Below are 10378 nucleotides of genomic sequence, written 5' to 3' on the forward strand. Positions count from 1 at the left end.
CCTCCATTAGAACATGGCCTATCTTTCAATTAGATGTCAAAAATGCTTTCCTGAATGGGAATCTCGTTGAAGAAGTATACATGGAAGCCCCACCTGGTATTAGTATCCCTAAGGGTAAAGCTCTTCGTCTAGAAAAAGCTCTTTATGGTCTTAAACAGGCTCCAAAAGCCTAGTATGACCAATTTAATCATGTTATGCTTTATATTGGTTTTCAACCTTGTTTAACTGACACTGCTTTGTTTGTTAAGAAATCTGATGCAGGCATCATTATTCTTCTTCTCTATGTGAACGATATGATCATCACCGGAGGCGACAAACAGGGAGTTGCAAATATCAAATCTCTTCTTAAAACTCACTTTGAAATGACTGACTTAGGTTTATTAAGATATTTTTTAGGCATTGAAGTTGCTTATTCCCCTCGGGGGTATTTGATATCTCAATCTAAATTTGCTCTTGATATCGTTTCCAGGTCTGGAATTACAGATGATAAGAAAGTAGACACTCCAGAAGTTGTCAATGTTAAAATGAAAATTGATGATGGAGAACTTCTTGATGATCCTACTCCTTATAGACAGTTTGTTGGAGCTCTTTCTTATCTTTCCATTACTAGGCCAGATATAACTCATGTGGTTCATACAGTCAGTCAGTTTCAGCATGCTCCCACCTCCGTGCACATGGGAGCGATTTTGCATATTATTAGATACTTAAAATCCTCTCTTTCACGAGGACTCTTCTTGTCTGCTTCATCTTCATTAAATTTAATTGCATATATTGATGCTGACTGGGGAGGTGATCCCAATAATAGACACTCAACTACTGCTTTTTGTGTGTTCCTAGGTGAAACCTTAATTTCGTGGAGGTGCAAGAAGCAGCAAAAAGTCTCTCTTTCCTCCACCGAAGCTGAATATAGAGCCATGGCAACCACCACTATGGAGATTGTTTGGCTCAGACGATTGCTAGCGGATATGGGAGCTAAAGCAACGCAAACTTCAAAGATGTGTTGTGACAACAAAAGTGCGATCTACATTGCAAGCAACCGGACATTCCATGAGCGCACTAAACACATTGAGATGGACTGTCACTATGTCAGAGAGGAATACTTACATGGAACCATTGATCTGCCATATGTTACATCAGAATATCAATTAGCAGACTTCTTCACCAAGCCTCTTGCTGCTCCAAGATTTCACTTCCTCTTAGACAAACTTTCGCTCATTGTACCGTAAGTTTGAGGGGGAGTGTTAAAATGTAAACTGTAATATATATATATATATATATATATATATATATTATTTAATATTATTATATTTTCTTTTATTATTTTCTTTTTCTATTTTTCTTTATTTTCTTTTTTAGCATCTAGTTCAATAGAAACTAGATATTTGATGGAACTTGACTGTGCAAATAGTTGTTGGATTGTAGTCCAACAGCTATAATAAATTTTGTTGGACTATAGTCCAACAGCTATAATAATAAATGTTGTTGGACTATAGTCCAACAGCTATATTAAGATACGTTGGAATCCAACGTCTCTTTTGAAGAGCTCAAAATGAGCTCTCCTCTCTCTCCCACTTTTTTGTATATATAGGGGTGAACCCCTTCAATGTAAATTACCATGCTTCTTAAGCATTTTGTTCATGAATAAAGTATTATTTATTTTTCAAGTGTTCTTCCTTTTATACCCTTTCAAGGGTCATGCTTGTAGTGTCTCCAATAGACACTTGTTTGTGAGTTATTTGTGCATTTGTTGAAGACCACCATTTCATTACAGGAGTATCATACTTCCGAAGCGAGTTTCCAGGAAGCAGGCTTCCCACCTATCTAAAAAGCTTTCGGCAACTCTGGTCACGCCACCCTGCTGCTTTCTAACCACCACATGGCCAGAAAACAACCAAAAATGCTGGGCTAGAAAACTGCTAGCTTTTGGCAATGCTTCCATAATGGTCTCGAGATATGTGTGTTTCTAGAGAGAGACAGGGTCACCTCACTGAGAAAGGCTGTGCTACCCAACAGATTCTTCACAAAGAATGGTTCTTATAATATGCTAGCAGAATGATAAAATAATAGCATGACAAACAGATGGAAAAGCAATCAGAATTAAGTATTATGGAAACCAAGAAAGTTGAACTCCAAGCACAAGGTAGGGATGGGAATACCAACAGTTCTGATAACGTGAACCAACTTGCATCTGCTGCTTGATACGCTCACTAGGAGTAAAAATAAATGAAGTTGCAATACTTGCACAACCACCTGCAGTGCAATGTGCAAAAGAATGGTACTCCTGTATGAGAAAAGAGGTTACAGCTCATGAGGAACCCAAATTCCATTAAAGTATCAAATCTGTATGTTTACTATTATAGAAACAATCACGACACAAAAAGACAAAAAGAATCAGCTTATGAAAATGAACAGGTAGCAAGTATTCATAAAGCTTCAAATGTACAAGATATACATTTAAAAAAAAATACAAAAAAAGAATTGACAGGAAGAAAAGTAAATTCATTAACAAAGAAAAGAGACAAACAGGCCTGAAAAAAGCAACAACCTATAAGGCCATTAATCACAATGATGATGCATTATGTAAATTCATACACAAAGTAATGAAAGTGTCCCTTCAAGATGTCTATATGTATATGTGTATGCACATACCTATGTATGTAGTATGCATTGTTAAAATTTATTCCAAAATGTTAGTGCTACATCTAATGTGTGTCACACAGAGAGAGAGAGAAAGAGAGAGAGAGAGAGAGAGAGAGATTTCTTCTATGGGTATTGTTTTGTATCCAACTCCAAAAAGACAGTGATACTTGACCAGAAACCATTGCAATGATGCCTTCTTTACTATCAATTAAATTATAAAAATAAATGCTTTAAAGATGTTTCAAAATGAAAAACATAGTTTAGTGCAAAGATGTAATTTGAATAAGAAGGCTCTCTCTCTCTCTCTCTCTCTCTCTCTCTCTCTCTCTCTCTCTCTCTCTCTCTCTCTCTCTCTCTCTCTCTCTCTATATATATATATATATATATATATATAGAGAGAGAGAGAGAGAAAGAGAGCAAATCTGTCATGGTATCACCTTCGTTTGAGTAGATCTAATCATTGGAACCTATACCTAACCCTGAGGATATATTCGACATTGTCTATTTACTATTGGTACTGGTCAAGTCAAATATGATGATTTTAGGCATGTACCAGTCATTGCTGCCTTAGAAAATTTTGGAAAAGGAGAACACAAATTTTGCTATACCCAAGCCTATTGGAATAATCAATAAACCATAACAGGCACGTCAAAAATTAGATCTAATTTCAGTGATCAAATCTATCAAAACAAGTAGTACTATGATGCTGTTAACATGTGTGGCTCGGATGCTAATAAAATTCACCAACTTTTGTGTCCATAAAAATCATCAAAGTTCCGTGGTGGTGCTCTCTCACTGATACCACGACCACGGGTGTTTTGGTGAATTTATAAAGCATACAATTACCTTGTCAAAAAATACTCACTGGCTTCGGAAATGTACAAATTAATGATGCAAGTGTTCTTCAGATAATTTTTTGAAAAAATGCTTGGTGGTGTTATCCAGATAAAGCACTAAAATGCAATTTGCAATTTTTTTAGGACAAGTACCACAAAACGTGTACAGTATGGAATTGACTGGCAAGAGCATTCCTCTTGCATAAAACCAGTTTTGAATGGGTATCAAGTACCATAATCAGTTAAATATACAGACAGTAGCATAACTGCTCCTTGTTTTGTCAGAAGCTATCAAACTGCAATAAGACAGAATACGGACCACATACTAGTTACTTATGCAGCTAATCTTACAGCCTGTATTACTACTATTGCTTGATTAAAGAAGCACTGTCTAATCTGAAGCAAAAGATCTTAAAGGCCGGTTTTATGAAAATACCTTTGGCAGTAGAGGAAGAAGAGCGCCCTTTACTGATTCATATGTAAAGGTGTAAACTGCAGAAATGGGAGCTGAAGACACAAGATTGCTCCCAATCCCTCTATAAAGTCCTGCTATACCTATAAACAATTGTTTTTTCAGTTTTTTGTTAATTTTTAACTCTAAAATATTTGACAAATGTTAGAAGAGTGAAGCAACATACTATACCTTTTTCTGATAGAATTCTGCCCAAAATATGACAAATGGACCTTTGATCCATCCTACGAGACTGAACAACAGTTTTAACAGTGTCAACAGGATGGAGCCATAGGCTAACAAAAATTCCAGCCAGTGCCCCAGCAAGAGCATGCCTTTCATTTGCAAAAGAATGTTTATCCCTCTTGTACATTGATAAATGAAGATATTTTGATGAATCATTTGTCATGACCTCGCCACTTAAATGTTCTCGGGCATTCACATGCACATTATCTTTCTTCTCAGAACAATGCAAAACATCTGGATTTTCTACAATCTTTTGGCAGGATTTGCATGATTGTTCACACCTCCTTTGGTCAAAATCTATGCTGCCTAGCTTGATGTAGTAATCTGAAACAAGACCAGAACTTGAGGATTCTGAAACAGAACTCAGCCCTTCTGTGTTTTCTGTTTCTCCAACCAAATAAGCTGTGTACAAAGATCTCTTAGATTGTGTTACATTTTTATTTAATTCTATGGTCTGACTACCAGATGAATATTGCAAGCACTTGGGAAGATTAGGAACGCGGTCATGTTCAACGCCAGCATTTCCTCCTTCAGGTACTTCAGACAAGGCCTTCTCAGTTTCATGACTTCTTGCTTCACACTTGACCAGTGTTTCCTCAGTAATATGCTTTGAACCAAAGAAAGGGAAGTTACTCACACATCCATACATTCTCACCAAGTCACAAGAAAATCCAGGGGTTGTTAATCCATAATCTTTTGAAGATTGTACCAGAAGAGGAGAGTCAGGCATGACTTTCCGGCAAATAAAATTACTATTATATCCACCACCAGCAGTTGACAACATAATGTCCTGAGTTTCCCTTAGATAATTAAATCCTGAACCAATTTTATTCGGGAAAGTGCTGGCAAGAGCTACACTTGGACTACAAAGAACAAATTGAGCTGTGGTTGTGGATGGTTTGGGGTCTATTACATTATTAGAATTTTGCTGGAACTCACTGCCATTGGTATATGATTCAACCAGCAATTTCTCCACAATACTTGAATGTGTCACATTGATATCATGATTGTACCTCTCATTCCTGGATTGGAAAATAGATAATGGCTGAGAAATAGTTTCCCAAAAACCTGAGATTGATGATATGATCTTGTTAGTACTTATAATCTGATCATAAGGTTTACTCTCAGAGTGGCAACCAAGCCCTTGTGTATGTAAACCAGACACCCTAGGTGTGTCTTCTTCTCCAATAATTTCTATAACATCAAAATATGCTATGTCACGAGGAACCCACTTATATTTAACTAAAGGTTGTTTACTTCCAGTTGATTTACTTGCACCAACCATTTTTCTAAATCTTTTGAGTTTCACCTTCTTGAATCAGAAGCTGCTGCAGAGGTATCCCACATATATTTCTGTGTGTCAATAAAAGAATTAATAAATCAACTTGGAAAATCAAAATGTCTATGCAAATTTAAATGATCGACAGATTTGCAAATTTTCATAAAGTACTCAAGAGTAAAAAATGTATAATATGTTTATATAAATAAAACATGACAAGAAGAACGCTACTTGAATTGAAGGATAAAGATGATCCTTACGTACTTGAATTCATAATGAGACCAATACTGTTAGCTGATCTGGACATTTTTTACTGCATAAAAGTGAATCAAACGTATATTGACAAAAGGTTTGATAAAACATTTAGGCCTCGTTTGTTTCACTCCTACCAATGAGAAAAGATTATCATGGGAAAGGCATCACATCATGAGAAGGCCACACAGGTGAAAGAATTTTCATATGACGGTTTTCTTTTTCAGTTTTAGAAGATGTTTGTTTCATGTTGGAAAGGTGGGTGGGAGTTGTGTGTTCATGTTTGTTTCATGTGAAAAAGAGAGGTGAGAAATATGGAAGTGGGTATAAAATAAGGTACATGCCCCATTTCAAATACCCACACAAGAATCATGTGAGAAACGATTCACACACGAACCCATTCGCAGGGGAGGGAGGGCTGTGATTGGATTTTCGTATCAACTGCATGGTCAATGGTAAAAGGAGCTTGTGTTGATGATGGGCCCCACAGGAAAGTGATACGGGCATGTTTGTTTCACCTAAGTACGAAAATGGGGGGTTTCATATGTAAACCACCCATTTTCATGTGAAAGAAGGGTGAAATAAGCATGCCTTTAAATTCTAAACACTTTCAGAATCTCGGGAAATTTTCATGAGAAGTGAGAACTTGTAAAATAAGAAATATATATTTTACATAAAACCATAATGTCTAGAGACTCCATGGATATTATGATTGAGAATTTGTAAAATAAGAAATATATATTTTATATAAGACCATAATGTCTAGGGACCTAAGGATATTTTGATGCATTCAGTATGATCAAAAGTTAATCATCTAATTAACACAACAAATAACCTTTTCAGACAACAACATGCCCATTTCTCTGATTCAACATATAGCATATTTCAGAGATCTCCCACGATACTCTACACGGTATCTAACAGCTGGTAAACAAAGTCATGCCCATCATAGTAAATTACATGGAACCATCACCACGAATGTTAGGTCAAGGGGTTGGTGTCACCATCTCACTTATATTTCCCTAATACGTTTTCCTCATATAATCTAATATCCTACCAATCCTATGTGAAATAATGTTCTTACAATTAAACAAAAGGAAACCAAAAGTCTGTCTATGGACATCCATATTGATGCATAGCAAGTTTAAAGATACGATGTGGATTATAAGGTGCAGAACGGAAGATTTGTAATTTCGCTACACTGCATTGGCAGTCATCCAAGGTGGAGATAGAGGGTGAATTGCAGGGTGCAAGGCGGTTTACTTTTACATCTCAAGATGGATGTCAAAATGTATTAAGAGCAATGCAGCTTTCATCACCGATAGCACAGAAAGTATTAGGAGCATTGCAGTTTCCACCACCAATAGCACAGAAAGTATTAGGAGCATTGCAGTTTCCACCACCAATAGCACAGAAAGTATTAGGAGCATTGCAGTTTCCACCACCAATAGCACAGAAAGTATTAGGAGCATTGCACTTTCAACAAAGGAACAGTTTATCCAAACTAACGGCAAATGAATTTCTAAAAAAAAAAATATTTTCCGACCACCAGAAGACAATTCCAGGAAAAGCAAACGTCTTCACAAGAATCAAAGTCATAAAGCTCGCATATTATATCTAAAAAGTTCCCCACCACACCCCATTCGTAATTCAGAACACTACAACCACGAACCGAAAACCATTGAGAAACTTCGAATGGCAAAACAGTTCCAAGTAAAACCAATTTTTAGCTCAACAGTTTCCGTCAAATTCCCTGCACCAATAAACTCGAAACTTCAACATAAACAGGACGCCAAACCACACAAAACTAAATGAATTTGATTTCTTCCAAAGCCGAACGAAACCAATAACACGACAACGGAATCAAATTCTTTGTTCCAGCCCCCACATTAACCCAATTTTAACAAAAGAAACACAGAATTACATGGAAAATAAAGAAAATCGGGCACGAACGTTCCTACCAAAAAGAAACTATAAAAAGGAGCAACAAGATAAGCTCTAAACAGAAAATGGCGAATGGTTTAATGGAAAAAAAAAATCACCGAATCGTATTGCTCAAAAGGCAAAAGAAAGAAAGAAAGAAGAACGTAAGATAAAGAGATCTACGATATCCATTCGAGAGAGAACGAAAATCCGCAAACTAAAGCAGATAAACGGGAAATTAACCAGTGAAATCTGGGAGGCGAAAAACCTTGATTTCTTCCTTGGGAGCGTGGGATTCCCAGCATTAGTGTTTTCCCTCGTCTTAATTTGATTTTGAAGGATTTCTAGGGTTTCCTGGTTTTCTAAAATCCCTTTCTTTTTTTTTAACAATGTTGTCAGAATCGGTTTCTGAACTAAAAGCAATCTGCAAAATGGTTTAGAGAATCGTCCGATTCATAATCGAATCGAATCCGTTTGAGCCGGCCTTTTTAAACTTTTATTTTTAAAAAAACGTTCAAAATTATAAAAATCAAACACTTCGAAAAAATAGAAAAATTATGAAAATACAGAAAGAAAGTAAATGATGACCTGTTTGTAGGCTCCAATCAAATTTTTAAAAATGCATCCAATGCCTAATTAACAAATAAAATGCCCAATAAATATTATGTTTACCGAAAAATATTATGTCCAGAGTACTTGGTAAAGTAGTCTCACCCATGCTTCCCTAGGACCACTGTCATCTAGGACAACCCAGATTAACGGAGTTGCCTTTGGACATAAGGGTGTCAACGTGTCGGGTATGACCCCCATCAGATCCGGTAGGGTCAGGATTTGGTATGGGGTCCGATTAACTATTCAGGTCATGAGGTCCAGATTATTAAACAAGCTAAGTATGGTTTATAAAGTTCTACACCAAATTCGAATCCAATTTGAGGCCAGATTAAGATATGCAATTTTTCAAATTAAAAAAAACTTAAAAAAATATTATTTTATTTTGTATGGACATAGTCTAGCTTAGAAATCTTTATTGGATCTAGGTATGGCTTTTCTTATGAATGATCCGGTCAGATATGGATCCAATACCACACTTCCTAATTGAATCCGAGTCTGGAATCGGTCATTTTGGCAAAGGTCCGACCCGTTGACACCCCTACTTTGGCGTACCGTTAACCCAATATCTTGATCATTTGTTTCATTAGCACACAATCTTTACTATCAATTTTTTGAGTTGTTTCACCGAATTGGTCACACTGTTACAATGGCATGCCATTTTGGGGGCGTGTCATAGATGACACAATTTGGACACGGCATGACATGAGCATGACACATAATTTAATATTTTTAAATATTAGTTTATTATTTTTAATAATATTTTAATAAAAATGTATTTTCATATGTTGAAATGTCAAAAAAAAGTTTTATACTTATTAAGATTCAAAAAAAATGTGTCATCGTATCAAACTCAAGTCACATATGTATCTTTGTGACATAGGTACGTGGCACAGGATCTATAGTGTTTTCTAAACCCAATAACAAAGTCTACTTCTCTGTCTGGATATTGGGCCAGTGAAGCCAAACTCGACCCAAAGCCCATTAAGGCCCAACCAACACTATGGCCCTCTAAATGCCTAACCCAGACTTTTCAAGTTCGGGCTCACCCTAGGTAGGACTTACCTGGAGGCATTCGGGTCATACTGGGTCTGGCCACTTGCCCACCCTGACCTGAAAATCCCCCAGTAGGGGATTATCGGGGCAGGGTGGGAAGTGTGCACCCTCACTTAGAATTCCTATGAGGGTCGGGTCAGTGTGGGCACCACCTAAGCCCGATCCAAAATACAATGTGAAGACTTTGTGTTGTTCCCTCCTCCCCTTGACCCCAATCCAGCCTCTCTCTCTCTCTCTCAACCCAAGCTTTTTGCTTCTCTATTGCTTTGCTGCTGCTGCCGGCCTCCTGCCCCCGGCCAGTTACTGTGCATTTGTGTCCACCCTAGTTTCGATTCTTGGCTTTGCTCCGGGGTCAGTTCTAGTCAACCCAGGACAAACATCATTGATTTATATTAAGCACCCTTAAGCTCTCTTTGGGTACAACCTCACCGAGGACATGGCATTGGATAGAAATGAATGGAGGAGAAGGATTCATGTGGAAGACCCAGAATGATTTTCTTTGTTGGTTCATATCGCCGACCCCAATTGTTTTGGGATGAAGGCGTAGTTGTTGTTGTACCCTTAAGCTCTCTTTGGGAGCCTGTGCTAAAGAGAAGAGGGGTGAAAGGGTGAGGCTGGAGTTGTCAACTACATCTTGAAAAAAAAATAACATCGCTCCACCCTCGACACCGATATCTCTAGAATTGGGGTTCCCAAACACCTACTCCCCTCCCTCTCCAACACCCAAGCATAGTCTTGTTGTCACTGTGCTTGTTCATTTCCAACCAACCAAATTCTAAAAATAAATAAATAAAAGAAACAGTTCAATCGTTTATTTTTTTTTAATTCTTGGATAGCTAAGCTGTGGCTTGCCCCCAAAAAGATTTGAATAGGGATGGGAACGAGTCAGAGGTAGGCTGTATGGTGATTGCCTCGGCACTGTATCAAGCTTGAAGGGGTGATTCAGGTTATGGATCTAAATTGTTCTCTCTCACAATATAATGTGAAGTCAAGTTATTAGTTCCTATCTATGGCACTCTAGTATCTGACTAGGTTGTTAAATGAGTCGAACAAACTGCACAGAGGGTGATTTGGCCCATTCTTGTG

At 37.4% G+C, this 10378-nt stretch overlaps 1 protein-coding gene across 1 annotated transcript in view; it reads right to left on the reverse strand.

The window, feature by feature from the left end:
- Nucleotides 1–7975, reverse strand: part of LOC149845119 (Mitochondrial substrate carrier family protein) — a 49898-nt gene extending 41923 nt beyond the window's left edge. Inside the window, exons 1-4 of the mRNA XM_089995524.1 lie at nucleotides 7896–7975; nucleotides 4120–5526; nucleotides 3913–4031; nucleotides 2157–2281 (exon numbers count right to left, since the gene is read on the reverse strand). Of these exons, the coding sequence (XP_089851650.1) occupies nucleotides 2157–2281; nucleotides 3913–4031; nucleotides 4120–5458 (1583 nt within the window). The 5' untranslated portion in view covers nucleotides 5459–5526; nucleotides 7896–7975. The remainder of the gene's footprint in view (nucleotides 1–2156; nucleotides 2282–3912; nucleotides 4032–4119; nucleotides 5527–7895) is intronic.
- Nucleotides 7976–10378: the final 2403 nt, after the last annotated feature.

Source organism: Nuphar pumila, chromosome 2, assembly GCF_984573655.1.
Source record: "Nuphar pumila chromosome 2, dmNupPumi1.hap1.1, whole genome shotgun sequence".
Taxonomy (NCBI): Eukaryota; Viridiplantae; Streptophyta; class Magnoliopsida; order Nymphaeales; family Nymphaeaceae; genus Nuphar; species Nuphar pumila.